Below are 19453 nucleotides of genomic sequence, written 5' to 3'. Positions count from 1 at the left end.
CATGATGTCCCACTGCCTCTCATCACTGAACTCACTGTCCACTTGAATAGGAAGTGGAAATATTTAAGGTTTTAGGAGAAAAATACTGCAAAGGAAGAACATGACCAGCAAATGCATGAAACAACACTGAAAGACTAAATACTGGACATTTAGTTTTGGGAATTACCTTAAACTTAACTACAATCAAACTCATAGACTCTACAAGAAAATGGAAGTAGGGCAGGAGTAACAACAACGCTTCTTGTTGCAAAGAGAACTTTATCTAAATGGAGGTTTATAACTTTTCACTTGATTTATGACGTCAGTAAACATATTTCTGAGGAGGTTAATGGACTCAAATGCTAGTTTCAACTCTTTCTCATCACTCATCTTCTACTGCTTTATCCTCCACGAGGGTTGCGAGGGGCGCTGCTGTCAATCCCAGCTGACATAGGGTGAAAGGTCATCACAGGTGTCCATCACAGGGACACATATAGAGACAAACAACACACACACGGGGAGAACATGCAAACCCCATGAAAGTACGTCCCGATTTAGAGGAACAACAATAAAACACAGCCCATCCCTGTTCATCACAGCAAGAGTCTATAGAGTATTTAAAAGGCCTGAAAGGACAGTCAGAGAGTGAGGATGAGGGGGGGGGGGGGGGAGATGGAGAGCAGGAGAAAAACAACAAAAGCAAAACGAAAGTCGAGGCTGCAGTACCACCACAGCAGCAAATAACCACAGATGTGTCATTGTGTGTGCGTGTGTGACATCAGATCCCAGCTATTTAGCAGACGCTCTGTGGGATTAAAGCACTGATGAGAAAAGACGAGAAAAGCCTTCCTGCCGCGACTGAGCACCTGCAAAGCATTGCCTTCATCACTGTATCACCTAATTCAAACCAAAACTATTTTCACTTTTTCTGGACACGCTGTAGCTGCAGGAAACGTGTCACAACAAACAGAGGACTCCTCCACTTATCCCACCCTTTCCCAAGGGAGTGGAGGGAACTACGGTGGCCTACACACACCAGAAAAGATATGACTGATAAGATGGACAAAAACATTCGGACGCCTGACCATTATACCAAGAGGTGCTGCAATGACGTATTCAAAAACATATACTGTACTTTAATATGGAGTTGCCCCCCCTTTTGCAGCTATAACAGCTTCCACACTTCTTGGAAGTTTTGATCTGTAGAGCATTTATGAGGTCAGAAGACCTGGCTCATAATCTCTGTTCCAGTTCATCCAGGTCAGGGTTCCGTGTGGGCCACTCAAGTTCTTCCACACCAAGCTCATCAAACCATGTCTTTATAGACCTTGATTTGTACACTTGGGCACCGTCATGTTGGAATAGAAAGGAGTCTTCCTCAAAATGTTGCAACAAATTTGGAAGCATAGCATCGTCCAAAACTTCTTGGTATGGTGAAGCGTTAAGATTGGCCTTCATTGGAGATAAAGGGCCTAGAGCCCAGAGCCTGATTGAAACACCTGAATTCAATACTTAGCCCTCTTATGACCATCGTGATAATCAGACCACCTAGATTTATGTTATGGCTCTAGTGTAGTCAGATATCTTTCACTTTTGATATCTGGCAGTTATTCAACCGTTTAGGAATACAGTACTGACAAGCTAACGTCACAAACATGTGCGTGAATCTGCAGAAGTCCTGAGGACTACCGTAATGACAAGTATATTGGCGCAAAGCTCTATTTCTCTTCTTTCCGGTATCCATCCATCCACCCCAGAAAGGGGCAGAAGCGCTCACTCGTTGACTCATTTTATGACAATTCTACAGCCATAAAATCAAAATAAATCCAGGCAGCCTGATTATCATGATGGCCATAAGAAGGTTAAAGGAGCAGGCTTTGAATGTGTGGCTGTGACACCAAAACATCTCACTGAAAGCAGTTAAAAATGAATATAAAAACATGTTGTGATTACTGCAGCTTGAAGTTTGTCAAAACAATGCTCATTCACCTGTCCAAGCAGTGATTGATGGTAAAAAAAAGTAGCGTAACTGTTGAGTTAATCTGAGGACACTGAGACTTAATGGCAGGACGGTTCAGGCCATTACAGGAGTGAATCAGCATTAATCCTTTTTGGCCACTTTCCCAAAACATGACTGAGTCATTTCTATAATCTCTTGTAACAATAGAGGCACTCACTGCTGCTCACAGCAAAGGTATTAAGTCACTGGGTTATTGTTCACTTGGAGTGCTAATGCAGACAGAAACTAAAATACACAGATGCCAGATTTAAAAATAAGATATAAAATGTCCTGATGCCAAATTGCCAATCAATAGTTGCTGAGAGGGAACAAAGAGATCCCGTCTGTGCAACCGTGGCTCCATTTCAGAATAAAATGCCAAGTCTATTAGATTGTGTTCACCTCCACAAAGAAAGCAGTGATGCAGTGTTGGTTTCATAAATTCATCTAAAAAGAGACAGAAGAAAAGAGATTAAACCAACAAATAAGAGAGAGAGAGAGAGAGAGATAAAGAAAGAGAAGAAAAAAGGAGAAGAAAGAGAGGGACAGGAGCTAGACATGGTGGTTACAGTCCAGACAATAAGATGATGGCAGTCTCTGCATTAGGTAGCAGACCAATTATCTGTCTACGTAATGACGGCCTTTCACATAATAAACCCTCCCACTGAAGTCACTCAGCCTTTTGAGGTCATTTCTTGGCTTTTTCTCAGCTGTAGAAAGATTTTACCGTGTTATCCCTGTCAAATAATTGTCACACTTAGATAAAATATAGTATAATAATAAGAAATATTATAGTTATGAGTTATTGCAACATTATTAGCTGACAACATGTAAAGCCAGCTCACTAGATATTTTTAAAAGAAGACTTAAAATATATTTACTCTAGTCTTCAACTAGCTCTTTTTTTTATTCCACCCTGTGCTGTTTCATTTGCATTTTTAGTTGATTTTAAAGTTAAATTCAATCCAATCTTTGCTCAGGCGTGTTTATACAGTTGCTGAAAATGAAAAGAAAAAGTATAATTTAATCAGATTGCCAAGGTTGTGCTGAAAAATGTATATAAGACACTATATTGCACATTCTTATAGTCTGTATATACGTTTTATCATATTAATGGGGAAAAAGCAGCCTAAATGCTCTGTGTTAAGGGTTAACATAATATAAGGAAACTAAAATGTAAGTGGCGCCCAGTGCTGACAGTCTGTATAGGAGGGTTGTTTGTGTTGTTGTTTTATTTGCATTTTGTTTTGTTTATTTTAAAGTTAAAACAGTGTTTTAACCTCTTAAGTCAAGCCTTTTTTTATTGTATTCCACCCTGTGTTGTATTTTACTGTATTATTTGCATCTTTTGTTTTATTTCAAACTTTTACTTTAGACTTTTTTTTGTATTTGCATCTCTTTTCTTTTAAAACTTTATTTTCCTTTTATTGTGAAGCACTTTGAGCTGCAATCCTTGTATGAAAGGTGCTATACAAATAATATATTATTATAAGTAGTAGTAGTATTATCATTATTAAAAAACAGTCAAAATGAGCCCTTTAGTAGTTCTTGTGTTAATCCATTAAACTTCTCACATGATCTCTGTCTGAAGTACATTTTCGAGTTAATGGATGTATTGTGTATACAATCACGAGTCATACAGGTTTGGCCATCAAACGCTCCAGTTAAACATTAACAGGTGAGAAATAAGCCACGGTGTGAAGCACGACCCGACCCGCTGCTGTATTATTAGTACGACTGACTTCAGATGTGATTACGATCTGCCAGCCTTCACTCTGTGGTTCAACCCAAAACACACGTTTTTTTCATCCTGGCAGAATAAGGGCTGCCCTTCAGCTCTGCGGAGTCTTACAGCACTAATCCACCTTCTAGAGTGACACACACGCAGACTGTTCCTCCAGGAAATTTAACCCCACTGCTTCTTCTTTCACACTTGTTTACATTCAAGCACCTTTGTACATAAGAATGGAAGTGCACTTTTTTAGTTTTAGGAAAATTCAATACTGTGTTTTGGTTTTTGGTCACGCTGAATGATTCACAAGGTTTTACAGTGTTGTGACAAATCTGGATATTAAATATGGAATCAGTCATTTACAGGTACACACAAAAAAAGACAAAGGGGGCCCCAGAGAAAGAGTCAAAACCTTTGTGGAATTAACTGCTTAAAGTATTAATCTGACAGTTTCAGGCTGGTGGCTGAAGGAAAAGTACTAATAAGTTCCAGAGTGTACAAGATTAAAGGGTTACTTTATAATACAGAACTCGAGAAGGCATTTGATGCAAAAATAAGGTTGTTCAGGACGTGACCTTTAGTTCCAAACTAACCTTTATCTGTAGAAATCTCTCATACATAGACAATAAAAATACAGTATTTGTGGGAAATTAAATGCCTAAAAGGGAATTATTATTGTTTACCATATGGCTAGTTAGAAATGACCATTAAAGCCTGTCTGTTTCCAAATGTAACTTAATCCCCACCAGGATCTCAGAAAAGTGACCAAGACAGAGTCTGATAAAAAAGTGTGATTTTAAGATATGTGAACAACAAAAAAGGGCCTTAACTTAATGTAACCATTTAACTGCTTTCATGGACAACAGTGAATGCTCATCAGGGTTCAGTTTTTGGCTAAAAAAGCACTTTGAAAGAACCAGTGCTTAACTACAATCAGCAATTAAATCATGATAATGGCTCTTTTTCAATAATCAATTGATATGGAGTCTAAACTGGACTCTGCACTGGCTGTGAGAAATCCATAGAGCTGAGACACAATCCACTTAGTGAGTAGAGCGAGTCGTCTTTCAACTCAAAGGCTGTGGGTTTGATTCCCGGCTTTGCTAGACTACATGCCGATGTGCCCTTGGGCAAGACACCTAACCCCACGTTGCTCCTGACGGCTGTGGCGGCAGCGTGTGAGTGGGTATGAAAGATAATTGATAGAAAATGTCAGTATGCTGAGATTAAAGTATGAGAAAAAGGTTGAATACTGACTTTAATCTCAGAATCAATGTGGTTCATTTTTCTAATCTTTTTTTTTTTTTACTTTTTTCAAAAAATCTTTTTACATATGGCCCTAATACTCTCCCGTACAAATCAGATGAGACGATAAAAGATTGTTTTGCTCCTTGTTGAAGTTGAAGAAACCACTTAATGGTGGTTTGTGGTGTGTTTGCACAGTACATAAACATAACAGTGATGCACTATTGAACCTTTGTTATATTGCTATTTAAGAAACTCATATTGTAATGTTACTGAAATAATGCATACACTAAACACACTACACATTATAGACACACACACGGAGGGGCTAACAGGATGTGACAAATCCTGTTAGGCTCCTGCTCTCATTCTCATTACTGCGATTACAGAGACAGTGTGAGAAACAATGCACTCCTCAAGTGTACAAGTATGCACGCACAAATAATATCCTAATATGTCAGGAGGACATATTGTACCTGTGTAAGAATATGTAATGAATCACCGGGTAATCACAAATGCACAGTCCTCAAAAGAGGATGCGAGGAAACAACAAGTAGATACTGGTTAAGATAAAAGGAGATGAGTCAGTGCTGCTGATCTAATTCTTCCTTAAACACAGTCATTAAAATCACATGGTGACTGACATCACCCTCCTGACAAGCATCCAATCAATGCACTGCCTAGAGACGCAGCTGATCACTCGGTATCATCATGATACAATGACAACAAAGCCTGATGCATCATCCCCATGCTCTCTATAATCTAATCTGAACTAATCTCATTTTTGGTTTAGATTTGTGGTGAGAGACTGGAAATAAGATCTGAGCCCATGAGGCAGCACTTTTCATGCTGCGACAGAGAAACTGACTCATCACCTGACGTCATCATGGGAGGTCACCTTATTCTGGATCTTTACTATTTTTTTAAATATAGTAAAAAGATGTACTTCTTTGATCCTAAAATGACATGCATGTAGTTAATTTGTGACATTATTTATCATTTCTAACTGATTTCATGACAATGTTGTTGAGCAAAATTGCACATAAGAGCCTTTCAATGTCCAAATAAAGACATTGTGATGTTCAATGACATTTTAAATGACATTTTAAAGCACTCATTATTATCTTTTTTTATCTTTATCTTTTTGCCTTGTTAACTGTATAAGGTAGAAAGGAGACCTCCCTGATGAATGAATGCAGTTCAGATTGTACAGGTGGTGCAGCTGCTAATGGACTAGATAAGTGCTCTTTGCTGCTGTATACACACAAACGCTCTCTCAGTCAGGTCTGATAGTATTGCTTGACGGAGCCCACTTTCAGATAATGTCACAGTGTTTCTGTTCACAAGGACCAAATAGACGAGAATAATAACATCAACAACAAAAAGATCACCAACAGTTACACATGGCAACTTAAATGTTAGGGAGCTTCATTGCATATAATCTTATAAACAGCTTATAGCCTGAGAAAATGTTTTTGAAAAGCCTGTGAGTTGAACACAAACACACACACACTGTCACTTCAGAACACATGATACACTACTATCCTCCACATAAGGTGTGCAGGGGGGAGCTGGAGTCGATCCCAGCTGACGAAAGGTGGAGCAGAGAGATGAACAACCATTCACTCTCACATTCACATCTATGGTCAATTTAAAGTATACACAATCTGCATGTTTTTGGACTGTGGGAGAATCCGTGACACACACACACACACACACACAGGGAGAACCGGAATCCTAACAGGTGACCTTCTTGCTGTGATGCAACAATGCCTGCCACTGCACCTACGTGTGGCCCTAGTGGCTGATCATCGGCCTCCAAAACAACCAAGACTAAGCAGCTGAAGAATGTCTAAAGGGTGTTTTGATGAAGATGTGGTTGGACTGTAAACCTGTGAGGAGCCTTCACTGTGTGGACTGATGACAGTCATGCTGACCAGCAGAGGTTAATGACCAACACACACACACACACACACACTCTGCTGGCCCTGCCCTGCTCATGTAACTGAGGGAATGACAGCAAACACTCGGATTTCACTAAGCGCACACACACACACACACGCACACACGCACACACGCACACACACACACACACACACACACACACACAATAGTGAAAGGCCTCCGTTGAATCGTTGATACTGAAAAGCTTTTCACTCTATTCTTTTGGACAATACAAGTAGAGGAAACATGATAGTAGCACTGAATTCATCCACATCCTTTAAAGTGTGTGTGTGCGTGTGTGCATGTGTGAGTATGTGTGTGCGTGTGCATGTGTGTGTATTGCCTTCAGGTACACAAACATGATGGTCTTATATAACACATAGACACACATAAAGGCATATGTGGCTCTTTTTATAAAATTATTCAGCAGGTGCATTTGTGTATCATCTGTAGTGTGTGTGTGTGTGTGTGTGTGTGTGTGTGTGTGTGTGCAGCTTATACGTTAACTGGGGCCTAATGGTCGCCCTTAGCGAGAGGATGAATGAGATTTCAACGACATGATGGAAGAATGCGTAAAAGATGGACAGTCGAGCAGAGTTTGCTAAGCCGCAACCACAACCCAGCAGCAACAATAGGACTGCTATTTTTATAACAGTGTTTACATTGTCAAGCAGCTGTGCTTGACATCAAGAGCCAATTCACTGTATCTCTCTCTCTCTTTACTCACTGATTTTAGTGCAATCAAACCCTGCAGCCTAGAAATACAAGTTGGGTCACTATAACAAACTTCTCACTTTTTTATGCCACATTACAGATCTTAGAAATGTCTATTTCACTGAGAAAGCTTCCACACATCCAAGTCCACAGACTGTGATTAAACGGGTATGGCAAATATCTTAAAGTCTGTCATTTCTGCCTCTAGGGGTCTTTCAATCCAAACAATAACAAAAGACTGAGCTCAATGACACATTGTTATCTTGTTCCCCGTGAAAACAGCAAGACTGACATTTGGGAATGAACCAAGAGAATGTGGCATGAGAGAAAATAAAGGGACGTAGCTGTGCTGACTCAGCGGTTTAGCCCCACACCCCCGTTTGACCTTCGTATGGCAACCGGGTTGCTTCCATTTACTGGATCACGACTGAAGACCCTGAGCTCTGAATGGACCCGACGGTGGTCACCATGGTGACAGCCCGAAAACAAGCTGCCATGGGGAAATTGTCAGGACATTCACAGCTCTGTGATCAGATCATGACTGCTTCCTGGGTCAAAGGTTGCAAAGCGGGAAGAAGGGGGGAGTTGGCAGATGACGACGGCTGCTGTCGCTCTGACTGGCAGCCACACAAACACACACACACACACAGGTTTGCGCAGCTATTCTTCCCAGGACGCTGCATTGATTTCCATTCATTTGGACAGCCTAAACAAAGCATTATAACCCGAATACTAACCTAACCACAATTCAAATCTAAACTTAACCAGTTCTTCAGAAATGAGTTTCTGCCTCACTCCAGGAGGACTCCTGGTCCTGATAAGATCAGTGTTACTGTTTATGCAAGACAAAGGTCCTAAAGAGGTAACAAATACAGGTGCAAACACACACACACACACACACACACATATCACTGGCCTCCAGTGCTGACAAGGACAGTTTGGCCTGATCATGGCACACATGGGACTGAGATGAAGGTGAAAGCAGTAAAATGTAGGAAACGTAAGCAGAGCAGAGCAAAAAAACAAGCACTTATCATGGAATATGCACAGAGTAAAAAAATACAAAATATAAAGGGTGTGTGTGCGTTTGTGTGTGTTGTGTGACTAGAAAACGAAGCACAAACATCTGGATTTAAAATCCGGCTAAATTAAATAATAATTAAAAAAAAGCCCCATCTTAGATTCATTTTTAAATCCTTATTGAGTTAACCTTTGCCTCTGCTAGTTAGGCAGAAGTTAATGAACATCACAACTGCAATATCACATGACAGCAGCGGGCAGATGGCTCGCAGCTCGCTTTGCTTTGCGTCTCAGTTCACTTGAGTCGGCTCATGAATATTCATCATGGATTTGCCTGGACAAACAAAGTTAACGCATGTGTGCACACACACACAAACACACACACACACACATAAACATATGAGCACATACAATGCTTTTATGCATGGCAGCAGGCACACACAGCCTTTTCCCTCAAACCTAATCCACAAAGGTCAACAGCGAGGAGCTTGTATGTGACAGACACTTAGAGGAACCACTAGGAGACAGGAGAAATAGCATATTACTAAAAGGAGTTAGAGTTGTTTGTTTGCATTTGAGAAAAATCCTTCTGCATGTTGCGTAATTTAACTATTAAAAGGTCCAGTGTGTAAGAATTAGTGACATCTACAGGTGAGACTGCAGACTGCAACAAAATGAGGACTCCTCAGTTCACCTCTGCCTTTTCCCAATAGTGTAAGGAAACTACGTGGCCTTCCCAAACTAGCGAGGATGTCGATCTTCTTCATTTGGGTGAAAATCTGCTTCAAAGCACAAAACCCACGCTCTGGGTGGTTTGTCTGTTCAGGCTGTGGTAGAAACATGGTGGTGCAAATTGGCAGCCTCTGTAAATGAAGGCATTTGCCTGAAGTACATTTAAAAGGCTACAGGCTTTTGATTTTAAAGGTAGCGTGTAACATTAAGCAACATTAAGCAACATTTACGGGTGAAGTTACATGTTGCAGACAAAAATAACTTCAAAAGCACTGTCTCGGCCTCCTCTAATTAAAGAGGAAGAAAAACCTCTTTTAAATTCAACGGTACGAAACCTGAATCCTGGCCGCGGACTTAGTCTGCCTCTGAATTATTAAAGATGCACTTAAAGGATATTGACAATGCAATAAGTCACTCGACAAACTCTTTCAGGCAAAGTCTGACTTACTTGTTGTCTTAATCATTAACTTTGATACATTTTGTTTTTCATAGACGATGGGAGAAGAAAAGTAATGAGATGTGGTGTAACACAAGAAAGGAGACTGAGACAGAGAGGATAACAAAGTGCTGCAGGAGTTTCCCTCTGTCTGCTGACAGATGCAGTCCACAGGTGACAGCACATACATCTGATGTTTAAATAAAGGAAAGTTCAGTGTTACATCATCTTTCCTGTGGTAAATCAACGCGTGTTTTCTCTCTGTTCACGCTCCAGACACCTTTCTCTTCTCGACACAGAATTAGGATGATAAAGTAGAATTTCATCACTGGAGGGATTAGGAAACGTGCTAACAGACAGCATTAGTCTCACAGGCTGGGGCAGGTACTGGTCGGCTGCGCTGCTTACTGAAAACACAGAGCGCTGACAGAGTGAAGGGAAGCTGCAGCGAGTCAAAATCCTTCAGATGCTTTAAAGTTCGGGCTCATCTCATCTCTACGGCTCCAAAATAAACAGAATGTTGCCGTGGTAATTAATCGAACTGAAAACACTGACGCTAACATAACTCCGAAGCAGATGAAAAGGTGTCACACAACTGGTGATGATTGCGTGAATGAAAACTACTTTTATTTAAGTTGACACATTTAGTCTAAAGCCCCCATCTTCATCAGCAAAGCAAACACAAATCATGTTAGGTGGTGTCAGAAAACGTGTTCAAGGGGTGTTTCGTGTGATAACTTTCATCATTTAATGTATTTTTTTTACAACATTGTTTGTTCAGAAAGTAATCTGAGATAGGCCAAGAGAACATACGTCAGCTTAAAGTTACTAAATACACTTTCAACAGTTATAGCCACGTTTCTCATATTTCATAGTTCAATACAGGAAGATGAAGGAGCTCAGCAACTGTCAGTGGATATGTTTGTTTTGTGAGCAAAATGAGTGACAAAGCATTTTCAGGTCCCACAGCTGAGCTGACCTGATGGTTTTGGGTAAGTAACTTAGTATACTTAGTTTGGATGTAAATATAACTTCAATTAGTTTAGTTTAGTTTAGTTTAGTTTAGTTTAGTTTGAATCAAATTAAACAAAATGGGGGAACTCACCTCATAATGAATGAAGCCTGAGCTTTTCAGAATAAATAATAGCAGGTACCATACACTCACAGCTACATATATAACTTCATTTGTCATATTAGTGTGTGTGTTGTGTTGTGTTGCACAGTTTAGACATTAAAAACATGTCAACAGTGTACTAAGACTGAGGAAACAATACGACAGTCTTATATTATTAGTGAGACCAAACTGTAGTGATCAACCACAGAGTCTAATGGGACGAACTGGCAGATTATCCACAATCTATGAAGGGGAGAGATGAGCTGGTAAACTGAGTCGACTCAGTAAACAGAATAGTGGGTCAAAGTCTGAATGCACAATAACAAGTGAAGGCAGAGAGAGAGAAACATGAGAGGAGGAACAAGCTTTTGTCCCTTCTCTTCCACTGATTCAGTTCACATGACGTTTCAGATTGCCTTTCCAATACACCCACACACACACACACAGCGCCTGCCCCCACCTTCAGCTACTGTGCTATCATGTCTGTCTATTGATGTCTTTATTGATTTCTTGTGTATTTTTATTGATTGACTGGTGTCTCTTTTGTCTGGACTCCTGTTTCGTTTTTGTTTTTTTTATTAATTTCTGCTCCAAACACTGATACAAACCAGTGACCAGGCAGCGACTATCTGAGTCTGTGCTGAGTGTTTAAGTGACAGCAGGGCTTGGCTTAATGCAAGGGACAAGGGTCAGATCAGCATGATACAGCAAATGCAGCCTGACCGGAAACACAACACACACACACACACACACACACACACACACACACACATACAAATGCAAACTGCCTGTAATAACCTGGATATTTGCACCACAGCACCATATCATATAAACGTCATACAAAAGTCACATTAAAACTAATCAACCATTGTGAGTGGTTATATGTATATTATGTATAAATGTAGATAATGGCTCAATACTTAAGCGACTAAAATTTAATTTATAAATTCACTGCCCTCGTTCATTGTGTACATGCAGTGCAGGTGTTAACAAAAGCTGGAATACCATATAATAATATGACTAGTTATGGAACAATATGAACATTTCCTAAAATGGGAGGAGCCTTCTGACTAATCTACCTTCATTTGCTCCATAACTGAAAGCTTGTATTGATAAGGAGGAAAGAGATGGACGAATATTGCAAAAAAATAACTTTCATTCCCCCAAATATATGACAAAAACATATTTCTGTGGATAAATATCTTTAGTATGATTTTTTGGTATGCACAGTTATTATTCTTTTATTCTTATTTTGCACAACAAAAGATATTTTATATCCACATCTGCTGTGACATGAGTATGAAACAAATGATGTTAATTTCACAGCAGCAGAGACTGAATGACCTCTGTAGTTGAGCAAAGGGAAAGGCGTATACATCGGTATCGGTATCGGTATCAGTATCGCTTAGTGCATTCCCGATATATCGGCATATCGTATATTGGCAAAACATAAACAACGCAATATCGTTCATCCCTAATTTTTGGTGAACAATTTACATTGGCAAAAAAAGAAAGAATCTTAAGGGTCCAGTGTGTGAGAATTAGTGACATCTAATGGAGAAACTGCAAACTGTAACGGTCGGAGAAACCCACTCTTTCCCAAGTGTATCAGGGAACTACGGTGGCTTTCACTGACCACACCGCAATGAGATTGAGTAGCAAACTTCCACTTCAAAACATCAAACATACACTCTGGCTGCTTTAGTCTGCAAATACCAAGCCATTTGTTTTATTATATGCAAACATACTTATTCAATTTCTGCCAAGAAACTCAACTAAATAATACACAGTGGACCTTTAATGTGGAGAACAAGAATCCACCACAATCATTTGAGTCTATTGTCATCACGATGCATGATTATTATACTGTATCTATCTATATACATATAGATATACATATCTATATATATATATATGTCCAATCCCTGACAGTATGCAACCTGTAGTCCCTTCAGCGCTTCATTCATTCATAAATCCACTACTCACAGGCATTAACAAAAGAAGGTCACAAAGCCTATAATCACAGGCCACAGTGTGTTCACATTGTTTAAATGTACAGCTTCAAAATAAAAGCACAGGGATATTCAGATGAAGAGGTTGATGATATACTGTGGAATTAATTAATAATCAATGAGAGAATAATGGGTGAACTATATATGTTCTAGTAGATCTGTGTGTGTTTGTATTGTTTAAATGTGTTCAAAACAAAAGCACATGAATATTGATAGGAAGAGGGTGTGTGTGAAAGGATGTGAGGAGAGGAGACACAATAAGTGTGGATGCTCTGTTTAGTCGTTGCTTGTCTGTGTGTTTACATGCAAATATGCTTCATGGAGGCTGGAATATCATGTTCAAAGCAGGTGTGTGTAACACAGAGGGTCGTCGTTCCCCGTGTCTGCCTGTCTATCTGTCTGTGTGTGTGTGTGTGTGTGTGTGAGGAGAGAGGAGTCTCCTCAGCTGCATCCTTACCTCAGGGCGACTCGCACCGAGCTCTCATCCGGCCCGCTACTCATGCTGTTACCGTGAGAGGGTCCCGTAAAAACAGCTTAATTTCCCTTTTCTTTTTATCCTCTTACACGATAAGAGAACACAGGCGCACCTCCTCCTCCTCCTCCGCCTCCTCAGACCAAGAAAAGCGCTTCTATCTTGATCCTCTTCACCGGCGCCGCTCTCACCTCCTCCTCCTCCTCGCGCGCTTAGAAAAAGGAGCCATTTTGAGGTGTTTTTTTTAATCGCAGGGAGATTCTTTGTCCTTATTTATTCATAAATGCGTGAATGAAAGAGCCGGCGGTCTCCTCTGGGGCACGAGCATCGCTTCAGTCTCCTCTGCACGGGCAAAGTGCACCAGACTGCGAGAACACACAACAGCCGAGCGTGTGGTTCCCAGGACCAGTGACGTCACCAAGCTCCTCCCCCCGAGCTCTGCCAATCCAGAGAGAGGACAAGCTCACTCACCCACATTTTACTGTGTACTGACCTACAGATTCATAATAATAATAATAATAATAATAATAATAGTAATAGTAATATATTTTGATATTTGATAAATTACTAACGAGTCAAAATTCAAAAGAAATAGATAAATAGTTAAAATGGATAAATTGTTGAATTCAGAAACAAACAATGGAAAGACAAGGTCCACAAATGCAAATGTATTGTTTTTATATATACAGTATTTTTTTTTTCTCACTTTTTTTTGACAAAAAGCAACTGGTCAGGAGTGGTGGTTTTCACAAAACAATTTCAAAATAAAAGTGTCTGTGTTGATATAGTAAATAAATATGTTTTTTATGATGCAATATTAATACATTACCATAAAAACATAGAGAGATAAGTAATTATAACTTTCAAAGATTCAAAGTGGTGAGTTTGAGGCCTCATGTTTGCGACCTCTGCTCTAGAAGACGACTTTCATTTTGTTTTATTATTGCCATTTTTACTGGGACTGGCTTTATTTTGGTGACGTGAAGGCAGACGCGCAGAGACTTAGTATATTGTTTACATATGAAACATTTTGTGATGTGAGGAAAACAAGCGTCCCTGAAACAACATGTACTGTGGACCTTGCTCTGATTGTTATGTTTGAATGATCCAATCTAACTTTATCTGTAAACCACTTTAAAACAACCACAGTGTTCCCATACAGAACAGTAAATAAAAGACAAAAGAATGATTCCCTGCTCATCTTTGCGGCAAATGATGAAATACCTTTGGTAAAAGAAGGTGCCTTGTAATCCTATGTGAGCGAAATGGCATCATACAGAAATAAAATGACTTCTCTGACTGACTAACCAATGATAATTGTACATATTGCCATGTTGTTACAGGAAAAGCACAGGTGTTACTAATCACACTAATGATGAGATCAGTGAGCCTGACGCAGCCAAATGGAATTCAGCCGTTATTAAACTGATTATTTTCACCTGTGCACGGACAATCTGATCAAGAAGTGAAGACCAACACTGAACAAAACAACATAAAAAAATAAAAACTTTTTTTATTATTATTTGGAAACCTGAACAGGAATATTAACGATAGTGCAGGCTTGGACGGTTCAGATATAACATTTATAATACAAACACAACAGGAACCACCCCCCACATTTATGAGTCCAGCCAAAACTGAATATTAGTTTTAGTTTTTGTGTTCCTGCTGTTCAAAAATATTTCAAATCTAAGTAATTCAAGACTCAGTTAAATTTGAATACATTTTTAATAAACTTCTTTTCCATTATTTATCACATAGTCATAGTACAAGCGAGTCTTAGTTTGTATTATATCATTATTAGTATTAGTATATTAATACTTTTACAGGAAAATGCCGCTTAATCAAAATAATATACTTTATAAAGGAATTAGAATTAGATTTAGACTACTAAATCACAGTAACGTGATGCAAAACTGTGAGGTCACAACATAAACAGCATTTAAACATGAAAATACTGATAAAACACAGCATATAACTGTGAAACTATAGCCAACAGCTGTCGATTTACCGTAATTTACTATTAACTAAAGTTATTCACTGTGAAAATGCGGTCAAACACTTTTTACAGTGTACTGTTGCTTTATAATGTTGCTTTATAGACATTTTGAAAAGTGCTGAAAAGATAAAGTTAAATATCAAACACTATGCCACTATTTTTATGTGTATATTTAACTGCAATCCTGTCATTTTTCTAATCAGCCATAAATATTGTGTGACGACAATCACCATTCACCCATGACATTCTTGGTAATGCTGCCATCTTGTGGTCAACTTGTGTTATTGCACCAATAAAGTTGATGTAGTGTCACTTATTTCCGGTCACATGCTGTGTCCCAGTCTCATACAGCATTCTTAAATATAGTATGTACAGTACTCGTTTTTAAAGTTAGTGTCTATAAAAAACTTAATAAAAGAAGATTAAAAAAGTTAAGCAGAGGCAGTCAGAGGTGAGCAGAAGAAATGTAACATGCGTTTTATTTTTAATATCCTACTAAAATATTGACACGACATTCACTTTCTCAAAATAGGCAGTAAGATTTTTTAAATAGGTAGTTCTATTACAGATTCATGGTTGAGATTGTGAGTTGCTGATGTTGCAATGACCACAAGACGACGTGTTCTTCAAAGATGCAACGTTTCATTTAATTCACAGGAAAATACATCTTAATTTCTCAGTGTAAAGTGACCATAACACATGGTTTTTGAACAGATGCATCGACTTGTCTCCTTTGATTCTAAGGTTAAAGAATATAGATTCCTACACATGCACAACAAGATGTCATTATATTACAGGAATTCAGAATATAAAATAGTTTATGTATGGGGACTTCTTTTAAATGCAAAAGTAACTGTGTTTAATCCAAACAGCAGTAATCCCTGGTTTTGAGGGAGAGAATCAGCACATGTCGTGTCTGTGCTCCAGGATGATCTCATCAACATCTCAACAACGCGTAGCCTTTCACAAATATTGATTAGAAAAATCCCACAGCACTGACAAAAAACATGAAAGCTCACTTTGAGAATCTATTCTTTTTCCCATAATCCCAGTTCACACACCACTTATCCAGTCAATCCCACTTTAAAATGCCAACAAAAAAAACTACATTCACTATTTTTCAACACATCTTAAAATCCTCAAATGTCAAACAACAAAGGAAACCAGTGAGAGCAGGAGACCACGTTAAATTTATCGTACACAACGGAGTCAATCAATCAATCTGTTCCTTACAAAAGTGATGATGATCAGATTAAGTGAGGTTAATTTACTTCTCACTGCTTTGTTAAAACGTTTGTCAGCAGGACAAATACTGGATCAATTTGTGCCAAACCTGATAAAGGCATGGGTCAAGGGTCAAGGGTCAAGGGAGAATGAATTCAATGATGGTGTGGATTAAAGGGCACATTTTTTAACAGAATATATAATATTTGGGGTGGAGTTGTTCACGACTCACTCTGAGGTTCTGAGAACAATGGATGTCATTTCCCACGTGTACGGAGTGTTAAGCCCACAGAGGCAACCTGTGATTTCTGCACTACAAATACAATTTGATTTGGCTTCAACTGATTTGAACTACATGTAAAAGATGTTCAGGGTTGACGGGCATTGTCAGTGGTACAGCATGAGCTTTACTCTGTGTCACTCCACTGTAACCCCTGACTTCATTGGAGGCAGATGTAAAAAAAAAAATAATCACAATATAAATAATTGTGATAACCATTTTGGCTATAAAGTCAATATCACTCAAATATAATTAACAAAATGAGACAATTTTTTTTGCTGCCTTGTTTAGGATCCACCTGCAATACCTGCAACGCCCACAAGAGGGCCACAGGCCACAGTTCAGGAAGCAGTGCTGTATATTCTCTTCTTCAGAAAATTAAAATAACCATTGCAACTGCATGGATAAAAGAAGAGGAACTGAGACACCTCATGTTTTGTTTGTTTTTTTAATCCTGTCCTTTGAATATAAGTTTCATTATCAATTCCTGTGAGCTGCAGACACCGTCTGCTCTTCTGCTGACATCATGTCTCAGACTCTGTGTCATTCAGTGGCTCGTCTGCCCTCCTGTCAACAGAGTCTGGCTGCCTACAGTTAGAGTCACATGGCTTTAACATGTTTGCCGTGTCAAAGACCCAGAGTATTAATCCCCATCAAACTCTCATGTGAACAAAATAAGAATAAATACATGGTTTTTTATCTTTCTTATCACAGCAACATTGCAGTTGTTATTACTTTTAGACGCCAAGAGGAATTTACTTGTTGCTTATTGTCCTTCAGTCACATTCAGGGGGAACAAAGGTTTGTCCTTCAGTAACCTGGCAGCAGCCATCATGCTGATCAGACCAAGGCTGCATTCAAATGGCCTGAAATCCTTTTCTCTTTTCTTTTATTTTCTCAAAGTGTCCACTAAAAACCAAAAAGAGGAGGAGGTTTAGAAAAACACCGGCAGATGAGAGACGTGGCACTTTAAAGTCTTAGATGCAGTCGCAGCTCGGGTGAACGCAACAAGGCCTGAGGGAGTCATTAATCAATGTGTGTGAAACAACAAAAGGTACATTATAGGTTCGAATCAGATAACGCAGGTATATTTAAAAGAATATTCAAATCATGGTGTTTGGTATTCTGCTGATGTGACAGAGAGTCGGACAAAACAAGATCCTCTGTGCCTGCCAAACTTAGCAGTGACGGGTACAGCGTTGCAGAACGCCGTGGGATTAAGTTTAAGAAATCCTGTGATTCCTGTTTGTGCAATCGTTATACCATTAGTGTAAACACGTGCAGACTTCACTGTAACCCAAAGTGTTTCAAATGTGGTCTGACACACGTTTCATTGAGTGTCACAGAGGAGACGTCGACTAGGGATGGAAGAGGAGGAGTCCTTCGTTTGTTACAATTGGTGATTTTAAGTGACACGCTGCACAAAACGTCAATCATTTCAAATGTGTTTGTATTCATGTGTGGCAAAAATAATTTGACAACATGGTAGTTGTCTGGTAAAATTTAGAATATCATTTAATTGGTAAATGAGGTAATATCTTGGTAATGAGAACGATCTTAGGTGGCCACCAGTGTAGTATTTTCACTTGAAAATGCTTAGGAGTAGTATTCAGTGGAGATGTATCCTCTTTTCACTGTTATCACCAAGCTATTAGACGGTGATGATGATGATGACGGAGAAATCATGAGGATACTGTTACTGTACTGTAATGAAAGAGTGTTACGGTTCACTGTTTCACGCCCTCTTTGTGCTGGAAAAACTCTATACACAACAGAAGCTACCACTGCCACAGTTTAGTACCTCAATATGAAAAAATCAACAACAATATTAATGTGAAAAATCACTCGTTTCACAGTATCACAGCTTCAGGTAAGTTGCTGGCAACAAACACGGAGGCTAAATGAGGAACAAACGACTTTGACGGCAACTGGAAAAACCACTCGCGCTATTAAAGCCTGACCTCTGACCTTTACAGTACATCAATATGTCACTGTACAGTGGCCCAAATATGAAATATGCTAATATGGCAGGTGGTACAACCCAATAAGGCCCCGTATATCATAAATAATGGAACATTTTCATTAGAGTAAGATTGTATTTGCTGCTATTGTGAAGAGGTAAGAAATAAAGCATCATTTTCATTACCAAATGTATATGACGTGTTAATTAGCTGCACGTAGCTGTCGACTGACATAGTGTTCCATCCATCGTGTGTGTCTAACCCTGTCGACTGTATAGAACAGGTTTAAACGGATCACAGTCCCAGCAGGCGCGTGACACGCAGCAGACACACCGCTGTGTTTTGTGTCAACACAAGGGGAGGAGGGGCGGGGGGAGGGGGGCGGCCGTCTCCGACAGGTGGCCGGTGTGTGTACGTGCATCCGTCAGAGGCTACCTGTTCCTTCTGCACTTAGCGGGATACGCCCACTTGCTCTCGCTCCCTCTGCCTTGTCAGAGGGCCTCTTCAGCTCATTGTGTCTGCTCAATAAACCAGAAAGCTTTAGTTTTGGAGTCAGAGTTGCGTCACTAATTGTTCTAATAATAGAAACT

At 39.4% G+C, this 19453-nt stretch overlaps 1 protein-coding gene across 4 annotated transcripts in view; it reads right to left on the bottom strand.

Moving 5' to 3' along the window:
* Nucleotides 1-13772, bottom strand: part of LOC131456289 (kinesin-like protein KIF21A) — a 35502-nt gene extending 21730 nt beyond the window's left edge. For all 4 annotated transcript variants that reach the window (XM_058624486.1, XM_058624487.1, XM_058624488.1 and 1 more), the window contains exon 1: nucleotides 13385-13772. In XM_058624486.1, the coding sequence (XP_058480469.1) occupies nucleotides 13385-13428 (44 nt within the window). In that variant the 5' untranslated portion in view covers nucleotides 13429-13772. The remainder of the gene's footprint in view (nucleotides 1-13384) is intronic.
* Between the last annotated feature and the right edge of the window lie 5681 nt (nucleotides 13773-19453).

The sequence above is a fragment of the Solea solea genome, chromosome 3, assembly GCF_958295425.1.
Source record: "Solea solea chromosome 3, fSolSol10.1, whole genome shotgun sequence".
In the NCBI taxonomy this organism is placed as follows: domain Eukaryota; kingdom Metazoa; phylum Chordata; class Actinopteri; order Pleuronectiformes; family Soleidae; genus Solea; species Solea solea.
Note: the sequence above shows the minus strand (reverse complement) of the source record. Positions and strands in the feature narration are given on the sequence as shown.